The sequence below is a fragment of the Scaptodrosophila lebanonensis genome, unplaced genomic scaffold (genome assembly GCF_003285725.1).
Source record: "Scaptodrosophila lebanonensis strain 11010-0011.00,11010-0021.00 unplaced genomic scaffold, SlebRS2 tig00000089-arrow-pilon, whole genome shotgun sequence".
Classification (NCBI taxonomy): Eukaryota; Metazoa; Arthropoda; class Insecta; order Diptera; family Drosophilidae; genus Scaptodrosophila; species Scaptodrosophila lebanonensis.
Genome location: NW_022060565.1, coordinates 5,168,501 through 5,188,109, shown reverse-complemented (window position 1 = coordinate 5,188,109; position 19,609 = coordinate 5,168,501). Strand labels below are relative to the sequence as shown.

Genomic DNA, 19,609 nt, shown 5'->3' with positions numbered 1-19,609 from the left:
CTATAATTATATCTCTATTTACCTCTCCTTACACTTCCTTATTCCCCAATTTCCGTTTTATACTGTGGGATACGAAAATGAAATGCGAATACTCGCTAGTTCTGCCAAATATGCAAACACAAAAAAAGCTTATTACATTTTAATTTAAGCAATTTATTAGGATATTAGGAGTGGTAGTAATTTTGTTCAGTGTTTAGAGTCGATTCTTTTATATTAATTGCCGGCAAACACTAAGCAAGAGCCGGTGCCGGGAACGCTATGGCTACGGTAGCAACGAAGCTGGCAACGCGTGGCGCCACTTACGACACTATTGACCCTGACCTTGTTGAGGAGGCATGGCGCATCGTCAGAAGTGGGAGGAGGAATTGGCAAGTGATTCGATAATACGATTGCAAATGAGGGCAGCTGTTTATTTTTCAACATTCCGAACTAGTATACCAACCTTTGGGTGTTGTAATCCCTATTACAATATACAGCCAACATAGAATTGGCAATTTTTCAAATTCCTATTGGCTTTTGGATACACATCGTCGCCTCATATCCTCTCATACTTATACGCAACTTGTTTACAATTAGATTGTATTGCTTTATATCGAATGAGTCTTCATAGATTTGCATATCATATTAAACTATTCAAAACATTTCTAAAGAGAATTTATTACTAAAGAGTTGCTTGATAATATTATTAGAAAGTAGCAACACTTCAAAAAATGCCCATATATAGTTTATCAAGCTTTCTCTCTAATATTACTTTGCTGCATAAATATGCAAAATATATATATTATCGTCTGTGTAGTAGGCTTTTATAAGTCAGTTCAACATTCTCTCCTAATCAGTTAAATTTTATGTTGCCTTTAAATAAACTAAAATCTGATTTTGTTGTTTCTGGTAATCAATTGCAATGCCGTACATTAAACTAAAGTCGTCCAGCAATAAAATGTTTAAAGTTGATGCTGAAGTCATTAGATGCTCGGGTCTAGTAAGCACATTTTTGGATCAAGGATATAATGGGAAACACGGAACCGTTCCCTTGCCTCGTATATCTTCAAAAACATTACGTCTCATTATGAAATGGGCAGAATACCACAAAACCGACGAGTCTTTCGAGAAACACAAACATACGGTCTTTTCTGCGTGGGATAAAGATTTCTTCAATATAAGGAAACAAACCATATGTAACCTGATGAATGGAGCAGACTATATGGACATACCCGGCCTATACTATATGAGCTCTGAAATACTGGAGCAGATGTGGGACGTGGAACGCGGCGAGGAAAAAAATCTTATATTTGATTTAAACGATACGAAATCGTCCTCGCATTGCTTGGACACATTAAATAGAACCATATTTACCGAAGATAAATAGTTCCATAACATAGTTCTGAAAGCAAAGATACAGTTTTTGTAAGTTCCCGTAGTTTTATGACTTCGCTCTACTAACTCATGCAATTATTTCCAGTTATCAGTGTAGAATTTCAATACTGATGTACATATATATTCATAGAATCTTAAACTCATAATGCTGTCTAAGCCCCGCTGGTGGGAGCTACATTGCGAAAGAATTAAAGCTAAGTGCTTTGGTTATGATAATATGTCCATTTTATCTAATTTATCAGATATCGGTAATATTTGAAGACAATTTTTAGCTCGATCAAATTTTACAAGCACCTCCAACAAAAATATTGAAAAAATGGTACCACCCGAAGAACTTTTTGGGCAAGAATTCATCCTATTCAACGGTACGTGGGACCGAAATATTATTCTAAAACTATACATTTAAATTCGTTGAAATGAACTGTTAGCTGGAGGCCCAAAAATGCCTGAGTATTCAAAATTCCAAAAAAAATTTTAATGAATGACGGTATACAAATTTTTGAAAACCCGAAAAGCTTTTCCAAAAACATGGATGCAAAAGAATACCTTGAATACCTTAGTGAGCCAAAATTGGTCATTTATGTAAAAAATATATAAATATCCTCAAACTTTTAGGCTTATACCAAACGATTAAAAATCTATTGCAAATCGTTTCAGAAATATGAATGGTTTTATTTTGATGCCGATAGAATACTTTGATAGCACAAGGGTGGCATTACTTCTAAAAAGAAAGATTTATACTCATTGTGTATGACTTCGTTATCCTGTCTGTATTTTGGAGAGGTCAACCCTAACATTCCTAGTGTTGCCAAACTTATCAGCTCCAAAAGTTTTGCTTCTTGAACTGCATAGCCCTTATTCGTTTTTAAAGACAGTCTTAGTTAAGGTTTATTATAAAATTATCGCATTGAATTCTCAATCGCACTTTTCCCCATTGTTGAGTTGAAATTTTCACAATTCAGCGCTTTATCTTCAGCGAAGGCTGTTTGTGACTGATATGTAGCTTATTCGTAGCGACATTTCTTTTCAGAAATTAATCAAAAGAGATTTAAAGTGAAAGCTCTCCACATTTTATACACCATCTATTTGCTTTAAGATAGACCGAGGCAAAGAGGAAATGTTTAATAAACCAAAAATGAAACGAGAACGAAGCGCTGTACATACAATAAGTACGTGTGTTTGTACATACTCGTATGATGTTTGGAGGACGGGAAATGGGGCTGAAAACATTGCCCAAGTGCAGGAAATGTCAGCGTTGACAAGAAAATGCACTCGCTATGCAAAAAGGATACACACTTGACACACACACACACACACACACTAGCCTGCAAGCACGAATACATATTCCCATATTAACTCACACAACAAACCGAACACAAGGCATTAGCATGATGAGAGTGTATGAGTGTTTGTTTGCCTTTCTTTTTGCTACTACTTTGTTGCACCATGATGATGATGACGATAATGATGACGACGATGACGACAACAACAATAAACAGCAAACACTTGTGTATGTTTTGAACCCATATACGAGTAGGCAGCTAGCTGCCTGCCTGGCAAAAAGTTCAAAGTTCAACCAACAAATACTACAAACACAGAGGCATGCAAACACAATGCAACTGCCAGAAACGTCAGAGTCCGAAACGCAAATTGCCAAACCGAAATTGGTTCACAAAATAAAAGAAATTAAAAAAGAAACAAAAGACGCCCCCAAGTATGCAATCAATTTTGTTTTCGCACAAATATAACTTCCCTCCAGTACGCTAGGTTGCAGTTACTCCCTACGCATTAGTAATTTCCGCTTCCTTGTTTATTATCGAACTAATATTTAAAATGTCTAGAAATGCAACTATTGAATTTGACATTAAGGTCAAATTGGTGGAAGATCAGATCAGTCTATTGGTAGTAAATTTTTATTCATAACCTCAACGGTCTTAAGTTTCTTTAAAAAACAAAAGTCTATCTCTTGTCCAGCTGTTGATAAAAAAAAAAAGCTTGAAATTGCTACGAAAGTGCCCATTATTTCATTTCAGTTCCAAAATCTTATTTCATCTTAAATGCATAAAGATAACCACCTAAGATCAAAAGATTAATTCATTCCCAAGACATCTTAAAAACGCCCCATATTTATATCAAAAATAAGGAACTTAGCGATAAGTTCAAAGTGCAATGGCTTATCAGTATGGTACATACTATATATGTGGCGTTTAAGGTCCAGATGAGAGATTATGCTGGAGGAACACCTAAAGCATTGAATATTACCATCAAGAGTACATGATGATAATGACACCTAGAACGATACATTTTAAGCTCATTTGCTTCGTCTTCAGTCCATCCTCTGCATTTTTCATTTGACCAATAATCACAACACTTACCGGGGCCATAACTAACATGCAGCCAACCACTCTCTAACACACACACACACACTCAAATGAACAGTGAGACGGCAGTCTTCCCTGATTCCTTTCCGCCATATACGCCGTAAATCCTCATGTACGGCTGCTGCAAACATAAACCCGTCGTCGGCACCCAGCCAACCAGTCAGCCTGTCAGCCAGACAGCCAGCCAACTAGCGAGCCGAGCGGTGCCGAATGGAGCCAACAATTTCAACGTTGTAACTTGTTATAGCCAGTCATTTAATCAATTATGCAAAAAACGATGTCGACGTCGACAACGCGATATATCGTTAAATGTTTCATACACTCTTTTTCTTCTTTTTCGGGTGGGTGTCTGGCACCGAGAAGGTCTGAATGGTATAACAGGCTGTTGGCCAGTGTTTGGCACGGCAAGGCACGTTTACCTTTCCTTGCGTATAAATAATTAATAAAATGTACAAGAGTTTCGCCAGTTTTGTATACTTATATGCACGTATGTATGTTTGCATGTATGTGGAACAACCACAGCAGGGACGAGATACGAATATGGAACGAAAATGTGTTAGATAAGTATGTATATAGTATGAATGCCTCTATTACATGCTCTTAGGCTTTCCATTTAATTTTCAATAGTAATTACACATTTGAAAACAAATGCAGATTCATTTATTTACTGTACTTGCTGTAATTTCTGAGTTTTTGGAGACCTTCAGCGCCCAGACAAATGCCAAAATAGGAGTCCAACAAGGCAGGTAGACTTTTTATAATTTCACGATACGATTTGATTTTGTCCTTCGAAAAATCATTGCTTCTGTATCAATTACTTCGGATAACGAACTAGCTTCAAATTCGTTTTCCCAATGTCATCAATAATGTAAAATTTAATAAAAGAAGTAACTAACTAAGTTAAACGATTCTGAATCGATTAAATTTTTTTCTAAACATCGGTTTGGTATTGACGAATCGATTAATCCTATAAAGCCAAATGCATGCTTGCAAGTGACGCTGACAATGTGTAATCTCATCGAAAACGATAATAAAAATAAATTTTGTCCGGTTAACGATTAATCGATTTTGTTTTTGGGAAAATGGCAAATCGATTATTTTGCAAATCTACGAATAACCACTAATAACGAATGTGGTGCAGATAAATTTATAAGCAAAGTGTTATTTAACAACGATTGGTCCTATGGCAGCTACAAAAGGAACTTATTCTGTATTTGAATAAGAGAAGCATACGTGACAAAGCAATAGCTGTTTTGGTTCAATGTTTTGGTTTTCTTTTGGACTTTTTTACCCTTGGCATAAAGGGTATATTGTAAACAAGCCAAATAATGAGCCCATTTGAAAGCTTTTATTGCTACATTTGCGATTCTCTGCTCCCCCCTCATAGCCGAGGAACTGTCGCTGCATTTAGTTAACCCAATTATCTTCAATTCAATTCAATGGCAAGTCAGACACAACGGTAACTAAAACATGCATTGCTGCATTTTAGTTGCCCGCCCCTCCCCCCACTCCCTGTAAGTATGCCAAAAGCCGTCACTGTCCTTTGTACGCAATGAGCACAAGTAGGACTTGAACGAAGAAGCAGCTGAGGAAGGACGCAGGAGTAGGGCTCGTCGCGACACAACAAATCCAAAAGCACTCGATACTAATACGCCGGCCCTCAGCATTGCCTTTGCCTTTCCTCGCGCTCTTAGTAGTCATACATTTTTACATACGTACATACTATAGGTGGGGAGTTTGGTTCCCTTCCTTTGAGGATCATTTCAGGCGATAGTTGTAAGCAGAAGCACAGCATTCGCGTGCATTCATCGGAATGAGTGCGACTTCTAAGCGAGCGGCATCTTAAAGTATGTATCTCAGCTGATGCCTCAAAATTGGTCAAGTGAGGCAACAGCACGTAGCATTTGGCCAATACCGTCTCAGATTCAGCCAACTAACGTCGCTCGCTAGCTATTTTTGGTCTGATTGCGATGCCAGTGGGTGTTGTTATTGCTGTTGTTGTTGCTGGCGACATTTTCGTTCCAACCAAATGAAAATCTGTGCAAAATTCGTTGGCGAATTTCCACACATGCACACACTTGGCCAACAGTTGTGCCGGTTCCTCGGCAACTAGTTCAGCACAAGTCAGTTCATTCAAGAAGATGGCCAGCACATTACTTCTCAGCATTTTCAATTTCGAACTTCTGTCAATCATCACCCTTGTTGAGGAAGTCCATAAATCAAAAGTCACCCAAAATCCTCTTCACGATAAAGGTGTGACTCACAATTAAGGGTTTTAAGACAAGCTCTGATGCGTGTAACATTCTATGGTCGGTGGATAGGTTATTCAATTGCCTGCCGAGAGAAAGAAACCCTTTTAAAATCAGCAAACCGGAAAGCTTTTTGTAAGGTCCCTTATCTAATGAAACAAAATGTGTAATTATTAGATGAAGATATTATAACCATTAAGGAAAGATGATAACAGAACATATTAATGCTGTCGCGGATTCCCGAACAAGCAGAGCTAGCAGGTGGAGTTACCACCTCAATCGAACTAAAATAGATAGGACCTTTAAAATGCCCCTAAAGTCCACACTATATTTCACAGCAACATCCGCATTGCAAAAGCCGCTAAGACCGACAAGAACTAAATGCCAAATTAGCTTTAATAATTCGGAAAATAAGCTAAAAACTAAGAGAGATCCTGTCTCCAAGTAATAACCCTGCAGTGCTAAATGCCAAATTAGCTTTAATAATTCGGAAAATAAGCTAAAAATTAAGAGAGATAATGCCTATAAGTTATAACCCTGAAGTCATCGGCATTATAGAAATCAAAAACAATATGTTAGGTGACCCACGAATACAACATTCTTAGTATACGTTATAAACAGGTTTCTGATTATATCGGCTTCTCAGACATATGATGCATGATTTACTTCAGTTCAAATGCTCGTTGCAATACCTCCCAAAATGTGGGAGGAGTAGTGAGTGTTTGAAACGTCATTCTGGACATATAGTACATGTGGTCTACCACTCTTCCTTTTGGGTGTTACGAGCTCACACACCAAAAACAACACACCCTTACACTTCACAGTGAAGAGTATACAAAACATCTCCTTACAACATTTGGTTATTACTATGTATGGGTACATAAGCTTCTCCCTATATAAAACATAATATTATTTAACAAGAAGGTCTTAAAAGTACTAAAAAAGTATAAAGTCGAGTTCCTCCGGCTGTTAATCATAAACAGAAATGATCTTGGCCAGCATTTCTAACTACTTATTATCGTTGAAAGACCTAGTTTAGCCAACGGAACTATTTATGTAGTACAACTCTAGAAATACAAGTGAGGGCGCAGAGCCAACCAGCCAACCAGCCAGCCAGCCAGCCACCTACAAGCCACTAACAGCGACGCGTTGACGCCTTTGCCATGTTGCCCAAAAAGACAGATACAATAACCATGGCGAGCTCGCAAACACAAACTGAAACCAAAATAATCTACGGCAATTGCATATGGCAGGCAATAAGCTTGGTCAAGTCTAAAACAACAACAACTGCATGGCAGTAGGTGGGGGACGGGATGGAGCCGTCACTTGCAATGCAATGCGCCAAAAACTCGTCTCATTGATGCCATGACGTCGACGAGGCGGGCAAGGCGTTGCACGAGGAGGGGGCGAGGCATTAGGGGCGTTACCAGCGGTGGCCATAACGTGGGTGCCTGCTGTGTTATTGTTGTTATTGTTGCTGTAGTGAGAAAAACGAAAAGTGCTCTTGACATGTTTTTATTAAAGCTGTTATTGTGGTTGTTGTTTCTCCTTTTGATTTGCTGCTATTTTTCTTGGCTGACGTTGTTTTTTGGCCAAAACTGCACCAGCAATGAAAATAAAATTGCCTCGCTCTGCATGTGTGGCTGTGGGTGGGTGGGTTGTTGGTTGTTGGTTGACTGGGTGTGTGTGTGTGTATTTCTTTTGAAAAAAACTATATTTATATGCTCATGCATTGGCTTGGTCCATGAAATTGTTATTTGAGTTTCCTGCACCTCACCACCAACTGCTGCCCACAACACAGACAGAGAGACATTTTGACAAGATGTGACAGATCATGAATGGACCTGTCCGTCCCATGACCAAGGCACAGCAAACAATTGAATGTCAGCCACAATGCTTCCAAAATATGAACAGCCATAAATAAATAAATAAATAAATGTACAATCACATATGATGTGTTTAGCTTAAATGTAAACAAAATCTGCAATGGTTAAAATAAAAGAAGTTGAAAGAAGTCTCTAAGTTGAGCAAAGATAACGATAAGCATCGTTTTGACAAATTCGTTAAGATTATAGTAGACTTGTTTATTAATAATGAATTTAAAATAGGTTTGAGAAATATCGGAAGCAGGTTGAATATAACGGCACATGAATCTCTCACGACTAGTACCGACTGCTGATAACTGTTCTTTTACCGGCTGATCACGACTGACTGCTTAGAACGACCGTTGTTGACTGACTGACTGCTTAGAACGATCGTTGACGACTGACTGCATAGAACGACCGTTGGTTGACTGACTTCTTAGAACGATCGTTGACGAATGACTGCATAGAACGCCCGTTGACTGACTGCTTAGAACGACCGTTGACGACTGAATTCTCTCTACAGCCACTCTCTTGCTTACGCCTTGCTGTTCCCACCCTCTGCCTTTCTTTCTAAAGAAATCTTCAAATAAATAACAAGAAACGAAAAATCACTGATTTCTGAAACCTACACTGATTTTGAACTCATTGTTCCGAGAAGTAAAGCCTAAAAGTATGGTGCTTGTAATTTCCATTGCATTTTATTTCCACGAAACAACTAACTACAAATGTTGCGAAATTATCTGAAATAATCGGTCTGTCTTTCACTATTTGGCAGAATAGAATTGGAAAAAGGAAATTATAGTCCATTATTTATGCTTTTAAATTCGAACAAACAAAACAAAAAGTCCTGCCCCAAACGCAACACAGTGTTAAGCAAATAGATTAGCTTAACTGCCCTAAATAGAAATTCAAGACAAGGCCCCAACAAGAAACCAATTATTCGCAACAAATTCTCTATTTTGAGGTTTGTCCAAACGCTCCAAGGGGAAATGCAGAAGTGTTGAAATGGGAAGGCAGGGGGTGCGGAGAACAAAACACAACCGAAACGAAAATGGCAATAATAACAACTTCCTTTGCGCACGTGAACAAAAGCTGGCCAGGTGGACGGGTGGTCAGAAGACCAGAAAATGCAAACATCGAACTTAGCAATGCACACTGGGCATCAAATTACAATAATGAAAAAGCGAAGACAAATCTGAGGATTTAGTGAGAACATTGTTTCAAAAAGAGTTTTCAAAGAACCAAAAAGTAATCAGATTAATACAAGAATTAAATTATTTAAATAAAATAAGTAAAAAGATCCAAAACGATAGTGACTGTACATATAACTTGAGGTAGCTTTAAAAATAAATAAATAAATGACGAAAGTGCGGGATAGACATTGGTTGGGGCCTTTAATAGCTGTTGAGTCCACTTCCATCACGGCTTAGACAAAAGGAATTTCAAACAATATTTTAAGCAATTTTAAAATGTGATGCAAAAAGCTGCCTGAGTTTCCTGCGTATTGGAAAATGCAGCTTGGAAGTGCAAGCTGAAAACAAATTCAATATGCTACAAGTAGGCGTGTGCTGAAGTAGCTAAGACAGCTCAGTGTGCTTAGTTCCTTCGGCCGACATAACCTACCCCAAAGACCTTTTAACTATGCACAGGGACCTTTGTGGTAGCTAGTGTTGACAAGGATAACGGCCAAGCCATGCCAAACCAAAACAAAGACAAGACCGCACAGTTGGCAAAACAATGACACACACACATATGCAAACTCTTATATATGTATGTATGTGTATATTGTATGTACATAGATACATAGTTGTACATATGTGACTGTATGTGTCAGAGCCAGGAATGTAGCACCGAATTAACATAAATTCCGCTTTGCAGCGAAGATCAACACACACAGACAGAGCGCAGGAACGCAGGACAATACACATACACACATTCACACACGCTTATACTGAGGGCGGCAAAACAAAAGGTGGAAAAAGCTACTTATATTCAACTTACAAAGTATGTTGCAAAAAGTTCAACGACAGCAAAGACAAAAATATACACGCTAGTGTGTTTATACAAGAATGTGAATGTGAATGTGAATGTGAATGGGCATGAAATGGGTTCGAGCTGGGTCCGTGGCTGTGGCTGTGACTGTGCCTGTTCCCGTGCCTGTGGCTGCGGCTGTGGGTGGTGTTGGTGTTGGCGATGACGATGGCATTGGCGTTCGCGTTTGCTGCTCCGCTCCTTTGGCGGTGCTCCATTGAGCCTGTGTCTGTGTCTATATCTATGGCCTGTGCCAGTGTCGTTTGCCCAACTATTCCCACAAGAAAAATCAATGGAATTGTTTGGTATATTGCGCTATGTGCGACTGAATGTTTTTCTCTTGTTTTTTTTTTTTTCTTCTTTTCTTTTTCTCATTCCTTTTTGTCGAGTTCACTTCGTTTTTGGTCAAATTAGGCGTCACTGTTGAGCAGTCTGTTGACTGAATGAGCGACTGCTCCTGTTATTGCCGTCACTGCTGCCTCTTCTTCCTCTTCTTCTTCTTCTCCTTCTGCTGCAGCGAACGCTGAATGCTGTGCCTGATGCTGCTGGGCCTGCAGCCACTGCCGACGTCGCTGTTGTCGTCGCTGCCTTCGTCTGTGGCATTTTTATTAATGCTGTTGACTCGAGTGACACACTTATTGATGGCAGTGTGCGAAATGTGGGTGGATGCCTGCATGCCAGCCTGGCTCTCTAGCTGGCTAATGTAATGTAGTTAGACCTTGATTTTGGTATATTGCACGATATATTTACATATGTACGTTACGGTCAAGTCCAGCAAGACTTATCACTTAATATTAATACAGCAACAGCAAACCAGAACTACTTGTATGTATTTCTTTATCGGACTTGGGAGAATCTAAATGCCAAGTTTGTTTATATTAGCTCTTACACCTTCCGAGATTCTTGCGTTTATACAGAATGACATCTAGAAAAGCCGCAAAACATCCATATTTCGTTATTCATTGGCTTAAAGATTGTTAGAAATCACTGAAGGAAAGTTCGTAGAGTCCGTTAATTACATCCATCAAGTGATCTATTTGTCTCTTGGTTTTGATTAATTCAACTGCTGTGAACATTTTTGCGTCATGGGGGAGTCAGTGACTCAATGCTTCAGCGAGCAGCATTTTTATCATCGGCTTTGTTATTTAAAGAGAAAAAGCTCAAATGATTCATCTCCATATACTATAGTATTGCTAGTATTTAATTGAATATGCCTTTTCGTAATCTTTTTATGGTTATACATAATTTAAGCAGGACTGGGCCCATAGAACCATACAAAATAGTTATGCGGTTAAGAAAAATACCAATTTATTCAACAATTCAGCTTCTGATCATTTTTTAAAGCGACCATATGTTTAATTTCTTTTGTAGAATGTAAAATGTTTAAATCCCAGAGCTATTTAAAACAGCCCCTTTTATATAATAAATAATAACAAACTCACCCAGCATTATAACTACATGAGGCTCTCTTAAAAGCAATAACAACTTGCCTTAAAAAGTGTAGTGTTAATAAGTATAACCCAAATAATTTTTATTAAAGAGAATATTTCGTAAACTGTACATTTGAAAAATGGTCTGAAACCACTAATTCGCTTGGGTACATGTTCTATTTTAAACTAGTCTTTTGGTATTTTTTCCGCCATATGCTGTATGGCGATGGCGTCTGGCCTCTCAAGGAAGTGACAAAAAGACCCTATAAGTACAAGTCCAATGCGATTTACTTTAATATGCATCTAGGTTTTAATATTAACTAACATCTGACCCAATTATGTTTGTGATTTTGGGGAAGAATATGTAACCAATAGGTGAGAGAAAACTGAGACAAAAAAAGCTATACCATATCATTCAAATGATATTTCATGTTTGAAAACTTTTTTGTTTACATAAATATGTTGTAATATTTCGTTTACTCTCGTACAAACTTACATTTAACACAATAAGTATAGATTTTCCTGCTCTTAAGTACAACAATGAAACAGAAACTCCGAACAAATTAATTTTATTTAGCTATTTCTAGCTTGTTTCAATTGCTGATCTAACCTTTTTAGCTTGTACATACGTACGTACTATAAGCATGCTACTTACCTCTCTTTGCTGCTGCCGTTGCCAACACCTTTGCCGCTGCTTTTGCTTCTGCTGCTGCTGGTGGGGATGCTGTGTCAAATGTTGTTGTTGTTTGCAGCTTATCACAGCAAACAGCCCACAGGCAAGAGCCGATTGATGCGATGTCGATGCCAAATAAACTGATCTGCCTCTTCTAGGCCCACTACATGACCAAAAGGCACTACGCCAATGGCAGCAGCGGCAACGGCAGCACTAAGTAAACAGTTAAGGAAAATTCGCAAACGGCAGCATGGGAATTTCTTCGCATTTATCAATGCCGACACTGTCGCTGCCGCTGCAGCTGCGTCGCAGTCAACGTAAGCACGTGAGAGCACCGACTGCGCAGACAAAAACTTGACAAACACTTCTTTTTGTGCTCTGCTACTGCGCTGCTTGCGCTGCTACTCTCCAAAAAGGCGACGTGCCACCAAATACGCGAGCGACAGGCAAGCGCAAAACGGTAAATTTTGTTGTATAAATTTTTTTCCTTTTTCTTATTATTATATTTTAAATAACATGTGTGCGTATTGTTGCTATTGTTATTGTTGTAATTGCCATGCTCTTTGTTGTTGTTGCTTTGTTTTCACTTTGCGCACTGAACTGTTTCTCATTGTCATTACGACTTTGGAGCAACTTCAATTCGAACTGCAAACAGCTGTCGCTGTCACTCCCACTCTCCGTTGTTGTTGTTGTTGCTGTTGCTGTTGTTGCAGCTGCTGCTGTTGCCGCATAGCACTGCACTTGTTGTTGCTGCGCTGCTCTGCGTTACGCCTGGGCGCTGTTTAGCATAATATGTTTAGCATATTTAATTGCTAGCAACAAAACTCTAGTATTTCTGTTAATTTCAAAGGCACCATCACCACACAAGAAAAAATCAACAAAAAGAGAATTGATTAACTTTTACAACAATTTAAAATGCACAACAATAAACAATAAACAATAAAACACCGATGAAAACAGACAACGCGAAGCGACACAACTTGACGCTATGACGGCTGGTAGAAAAACTGCTCTTTCCCAATACGTTTGTTTTGCTGCTGGCAGAGCCAGTCGCTTGTGTGTAAAAAGCTGTCAACGTCTGCGTCGCCGTCGCTGCTTGTGCATTGCACTGTTGTTATTGTAAGTTGTTCTATGCTTTCGCTGTTGTTACTGTTGTTGTTATTCGTTCAATTTAATATTTTTTGCAAAACAAAAAGCGAGAGAGCGCAAAAGCACTGTGGGAATGCGCTCACGCTCTCTTGTATGGTCGCGGCAGCAGCGGTGTCGTTAACAGCGGCGGCACGTGTCGAATGCTATGTTAAGTTAACAGAGAAACTTATAGTCAGCAGCAACAGACACTCAACAGTTGTTTGGGCGCTGACACTTAATAAATGAATCCAATAACGATAAACGCAAATCTTGTTGCCAATTAATTTTAATGACATGATAAAGCTGTCCTTAATTTACTTTCTAACAATTCAATGCAAAAATTAACTGCGTAGTTGTATTTTTTGTTATAAACTTTCCATTTCTAATTACAGAATCTGTAATGTTAGGCTTCGAATCCACAGGACTTGTGTTTATTTCAATTTAAATACTACTATCAGCTGTGTGGGATCTATTTTATTGCTATTAAGGTACGTGTTAGTAGTAAACGAATTTTAGTTCCATATTATGCAGCATATAGCATAGCAGTGATACAAATATTTTCCAAAATTGATAGATTTTATATATTAAACTGTATAAATTACTTATATATACCAACTGACAAATTCTATATAACTAAACTAACTTAGACCTTTCTCTTTCTTTGCATAATCTGAATATCAAGTTTGGCGACTCTAGCTCTTATACTTTTCGAGATATTCGCGTTCATACAAACAAACAGGTTGACAGACGGATGGAAATTCCTACTTCATATTTAATTTGGAGTGTTTTATTCAACAAGAATGGTTAGTAATCTGTTATACCCAATGCAGTATTTCCTTTACTACACTATTCTGCGTCGACATAAATAAAAACCTAGCAACGCAAACACTGGCAACCCATGATATTGATTCAACAATTCGTTATTTAACTCAAAGCAAGCAGACAAAGATATAGCTGTTCCTCTAGAATGGATTTAGACTGTAAGTTATAGGAATTTACTATACAATTAAATCATTGCATTTTTGTTCTGAACAGCCGTTAATAATGATTTAGAAAAGCGCATCTCTGATGCCTTTTGCGTTTTCGACCATCATGGCGATAAGTTTATAGACGTACGTGAGGTGGGCACCGTTTTACGTTTACTTGGATGCGTCCCGACTGAACAGGAAGTTAATGAGGTTATATCGGCAACGGAGCAACTCGGTGAGACCAGCGGAGAGGTTCATTTAACAAAGTTTTTGCCCCATGTCTCCCAACTGCTTATGGAAAGAAAGTGCGATTTAGTATTTATTCTATAGCATTAGAAGCTCTGCCATACTCCCTCTGATTTGATTCTTTCAGAATGGAACCAGCAACGCCGGAGAAAATTATAAAAGCGTTTAAGATCCTGGATCCGGAAAATAAAGGCTATTTAACCAAGGAGCACTTCGGCAAGCTCATGATGGAAGAGGGAGAACCATTTACACAAGAGGAAATGGATGAGATGTGGCCAGTGGCCATTGACCCAATCACTGGGCATATTCCATATGAGTTCTACCTGAATCAGTTAATGGTAACTAAATTGCATCAAATGTTAACAAACTGACTTTAAGCATCTGGAATCCTTTTAGGTTTACCTCTAAAAGGTGGCGCAATATTTTGATGTACACGTTGGATTACTGCTTGCAGAGTCCTATTCACAACTAAGCCACAGATTTATTTAAACTGTTTCGACTTCTCAGCTCAAAGATTCAGAACTTTGACGCTTTAATTAAACGATAAACGATAAGCTTGGCATCTAGCACAGTTTAGAGTATTATTTTGTTTATGTGTTTTATACTTTAAATGATTTTGAAATTAGCCTATGAAGGACTATACCTATAAATTTGATTTACAGAAGTGTTTTTAAATATTAATATATTTTATTACTTCAATGTCGATATGTGCGAGATAAAAATAAACACCGCTTTTGAATAAACCTATCACCAAAATCAACAAAACAATGAGCTTACTGTAGATGAGTTTTTTAAAGGCACGGCAAAGGTAATCATGAACAGGACGACTCCAGGATAATGGCTAGAGCTATCCCTCAAACCTTTTTGACAATGAAAAAGTCAAGAACAAGAATACTCTTTTGGTTTCAAATACTAATGAAATAATAAAAAACAACCCAAATTATTCGCCAGATTATTTCGTTTTTTCATAGAGTTTGAGTCTGTCCTTTGTATGGATTTTGAGGAAATCAAAGATTGTCTGTTCGAGCAAAAAGGGGACTATAGTATGTGTAGGAATAAAGATAATAATTTGTCAATTTCTTGTGATTTGGTTGCTCAGTTCGGTACTTCTGGGCCTGAAAAGAAGCCTGAACTGGATTGTTTTTCAAGAAGTTACAGCATATACTTCTGAAAATGCTATTCTCCCCCAATAATTTGCAAACTCCAGCGACGAAGCATGCCTGGAACAAGCCGGCATTATAGATTTGTTTTTAGTACAGAAAGCATGTTTGGAAATTGTTGAGTAAATGCAGAAATAGTTTAAGAGTTTCAGAGCTTCAGAGTATAAAATTAATCGTGTACAAAAATCACTCATGCAAAATTAACGGTATTTGTGGTAAAAAAAACACAAAAAAAATAAAATAAATTTTAAAAACATTAACCCCAATGACTGCTCAAGAAATCGGCGGTAAGTTGCAGATCATATGAAATGATTGCTTGAAATGAAATATCCCAACAAAAAAACAATTGCAGTTCAGCTTAAGAATGATCTTGAAATACGAATCGCGAAAGTATTTAGCGTATTCGATGTTCACAGCGACAATTTCATCGATACTCGAAATATTGGCAACGTGCTGAGAATTCTGGGCTGTGCGCCAACGGAAAAGGAGGTACATGAGATCATGTTGGCCACCGAATCCGCCGAAGAGCCCGGAGAAACCCATCTGTCCAAGTTCATCGCACACATCACGAAGCTCCTTATGGATGAAGCGTGAGTAGAATTATATTATAGGTATATATATAAAATTAATGCTAAATGCTGACGCAGAATGAAGCCCGCATCCTCAGATGAAATACTCGATGCCTTCAAAGTCTTGGATCCCGAGAACAAGCTCTATCTAACCAAGGAGTACTTTGGCAAGTTGATGTCCGAAGATGGGGAGCCCTTTAACGAGGAAGAGATGGCGGATATGTGGGCTGTGGCCATTGATCCCATCACCGACAATATCCCCTATGAGTTCTACATAAACCAATTGAAGGTTAGCCCTCTGCCATATCCATAAGTTTTGCCAGACTAACCATTCTGCTCCATACTCAGCACAAGACCGACTTGTACGATATGGCTTATCAAGTGAAAGACCAGATTGCACGCGCCGAAAAGGATCGCAGAAGGCCCGATCGTATGCGTAGCAGGACACACTTTGCTAATTAACACAATATTGGGGGTATTTGTAAAAAAAACCACTAAAACTATGTAAATTCTTTTTCTGGAATAACAACAATTTGTACGTGAAAACCTAAAGTCCATTTAACTTTTTATTTCGGAATGCAACTCACATTGCCAGCAGGTATGTAGGCGTCGTTTTAGCTGAAATTGAGAAAAACATAACAACAACAGTAGCTTCAGAAACCAAAAACGCTTTAACTGCAAAACATTGTAGGAGAAAATATTATAAAACACTAGAAAGAGAGCTTTTTCAACAGGGTTTCTTCTTATTTGCTATAAGAGTGAAATTAGGAGTGTGCTTAGCCACTTTTAATGATTTTATATTAAAAGAAAACCAAACTAACACTGCAAAGAGATTAAAACAAAGAACGCAATAAAAGAATTCGCGAAATTAATTTAAAAGTCGTGGTAGTGGAAAAAACTGAAAGTTTCGAAAGATATTCTAAACAGTTTAAGGTTTCAAGTCAAACCTATTGATCGCGTCGAAACATTCTTATATAGTACCTGTGAAGTGGCAATAAATAGAAGATCTGGTAGCCCTTGGTTCTTGTGGGATCGCGAATCAGAAAAGAAAGGTTCCCATAATTTATGTTATTTTTTTGCAACACTTTGATTTTGGATGTGTAGGAGAGTTATACGCTAATAGAATATAACGCATTCCGACATTAGTGAACATCACAAATGCCTTTTTTAAGAATTTACAATTATATCAAATCAAATTTGTTAATCAATTGAGAGGAGGTTAAAAAGGAACAGCATACTTTAGGGGTCCACATTATGGCTTTGCTGGCTATGCCATTTCAACATCTTAATAATAAATTAAATTAAATCATTGCAACTGCTTCAAAAGACTCCGATTGACACACGGGTCTCTGGTGTGTCATTACGACTATTGGCCACTAGTTTTTCCAGCATTTCCCTGTAATACTCGTATAGAAAAGTGTATGCTCAAAGGGAAAGCAAGAAGTTCCCGAAACAAATGACATGAAAATAAACAAAGTGTTAGGAGCGTGGCCTCTCAGGCTAGCATTCAGAATCGAATCCAAGTGTTAAAAGTGCCTTCAGCGTGGCAACTATATCTGCCTGAACTCTCAGGCTAGCATTCAGAATCGAATCCAAGTGTTAAAACTGCCTTAAGCCACTCCTTAGTGCGGCAACAACACACGACTCATGTATGTTGCATGTTGCAAAGTCGACAAAGTGATTGTCAGACAAACAGAGCACGGTTGGGCAAGCTCGGGTGTATTGCATGAGCCTATTTGTTGGTATGTTTGTAACACAATAAAAGCAACAGCTGCAGCAGTGTGAGGCAAGGTGTCCAATGGCCAGACCACATCAGGTGACCACCACCCAACGACATGAAACCAGGAAACCAGTTGCCAACTGCTGCATAGCACCAACAATTAACGGCATTCCGATGTGTCTGGCCGTTTTGCAGACTGACGGGAAATTTCAAAAATTTCAATTCACAAAAATTCACAGGAATGCACTCGCCTGCTGGCAATCCTACATACTCGTATATACCCCACACATACATACATATGTACACACATGACTGTTTTTCTTACACTTAGGAGTGCCTGCTACCTGGACATGTAACTGGCTGCCGGTATACTCGTACCTACTAGTCCTGAGTCTGACAGCAGCCTTAAGCACCTGAACAGCGGGTGTCACAGTTTTTGGCTCTGCTCCAGCGGACTTAAGCTGTCACAAGCCTTGGCAACACTTGCAACGCTTTCGACGCCTTCAACTACAAGCTTTTAATTACGAAAATTGTCCGATGGCCGAATAATGTTTGATTGCTTCATTCGTTGAGAGCCGTACAATCGAATACTCGTAGCGTCAAATCTTGATTTAACGTCTCATCATGGTCCATGTAGTGACGAAAGCAGCAGCCCACCTGCCTGTTTTATAAATGAATTTCAGCCCTTTATTGAGAGGCAACACTTATGTCAATCAAAGGGAAATCCCTTTATAATAATGCCCTTATAAATAATCAAAGGAATGCCTAAAAGATTATTAATATGGAAAATCCCTCAATACAAGCACTTATATACTTGTATTTTCCCATTTGTAAGAGAAAATATTACAAAAACACTAGAAAGAGAGCTCATTCAATAGGGTTTCTTCTTATTTGCTATAAGAGTGGCATCAGGAGTGTGCTTAGGCAATAAAATCATTCAAATAAAACCAAACTAACACCGCAGAGATATTTAAAACAAAGAACAAAAGAAAAGGGTTCGTGAAATTATTTTGATTTAACGTCTCATCATGGTCCATCAAAGGGAAATCCCTTTATAATAATGCCCTTATAAATAAACCAGGGACTGTTATCATTAGAAGTGTTATTAAAAAATACAAAATAGTGCTTATTTTTTAATTTTATTCATTCGCTCACAATTTAATGATTAATTTTGAGTTTTACTTTATGAATTAACCAACTTATAAAATAATGATTATGCTTTGAGTTTTATTTTGTTGATCAAAAATTAATTAATTAATTAATTAATTAAATATTAATTAATTAATTAAATATTAATTACTGAAAAATGTTTGCCTTGACTCACTGATTAAAGATATATATAAAATTTGTCCTTAATCCTTATGAAAAAGACAAATTTACAGCTTGAGTTTTTTTTTTATCAAAAAATTAAAACTCAAAGCATAATCATTATAGAATAAACAATAAAGTTATCTTTTCGTGATCTTACCACCGATCGTTTTTATGGCAGCTATATAAATAATATATGATTTTGAATAAACTTTCTCTGCACATACATGAGAGAATTCTGTGTGAAGAGATTGATATCTCCAGATGTTACTTGTATGCCCCAATAGCACTCGCTGTTCATACGGACAGACGGACAAATTTGTCTTTATCGATTCGTCTCGTTCTACATATATGTTCCTACAACTTGGGATCTTCTATGGCTTTTTCTGCCAATAGCATACCCTTTCATTTTTTGCGTACAAATAATGGTCAACACGTTGATGTGATTTGAATAATAAATCGACTGTCAAAACAATATTATATTTAGATTCTATAGCCACGAAAGGT

At 37.9% G+C, this 19,609-nt stretch overlaps 2 protein-coding genes across 3 annotated transcripts; both read left to right on the top strand.

Annotated features, from left to right (window-relative positions):
* Nucleotides 1–13,812: 13,812 nt before the first annotated feature.
* Nucleotides 13,813–14,855, top strand: LOC115626900 (dynein regulatory complex protein 8-like). 2 transcript variants are annotated; one of them, XM_030522409.1, is made up of 5 exons: nt 13,813–13,934; nt 14,009–14,111; nt 14,167–14,404; nt 14,473–14,683; nt 14,742–14,855. In XM_030522409.1, the coding sequence occupies exons 2-5, from the start codon at nt 14,099–14,101 to the stop codon at nt 14,751–14,753; spliced, it is 474 nt and encodes a 157-aa protein (XP_030378269.1). In that variant the 5' UTR covers nt 13,813–13,934; nt 14,009–14,098; the 3' UTR covers nt 14,754–14,855. The 2 variants fall into 2 exon arrangements, with proteins under 2 accessions (XP_030378269.1, XP_030378270.1); XM_030522410.1 differs by having other exon boundaries at nt 13,884–14,111; nt 14,185–14,404.
* A 767-nt stretch (nt 14,856–15,622) lies between these two features.
* On the top strand, nt 15,623–16,626 carry LOC115626898 (dynein regulatory complex protein 8-like). Its single transcript, XM_030522407.1, has 4 exons — nt 15,623–15,792; nt 15,858–16,095; nt 16,153–16,363; nt 16,423–16,626. Exons 1-4 carry the CDS (start codon nt 15,771–15,773, stop codon nt 16,534–16,536), a joined length of 585 nt encoding a protein of 194 aa, XP_030378267.1. The 5' UTR covers nt 15,623–15,770; the 3' UTR covers nt 16,537–16,626.
* Nucleotides 16,627–19,609: the final 2,983 nt, after the last annotated feature.

Coding starts and splice junctions, on each gene's coding strand:
- LOC115626898 (XM_030522407.1), top strand. CDS start 15,771: ATGACTGCTCAAGAAATCGGCG. Junction 16,096..16,152: donor AAGCTCCTTATGGATGAAGC/GTGAGTAGAATT, acceptor ATGCTGACGCAG/AATGAAGCCCGCATCCTCAG. Junction 16,364..16,422: donor TCTACATAAACCAATTGAAG/GTTAGCCCTCTG, acceptor CTCCATACTCAG/CACAAGACCGACTTGTACGA.
- LOC115626900 (XM_030522409.1), top strand. Junction 14,405..14,472: donor CAACTGCTTATGGAAAGAAA/GTGCGATTTAGT, acceptor TGATTCTTTCAG/AATGGAACCAGCAACGCCGG.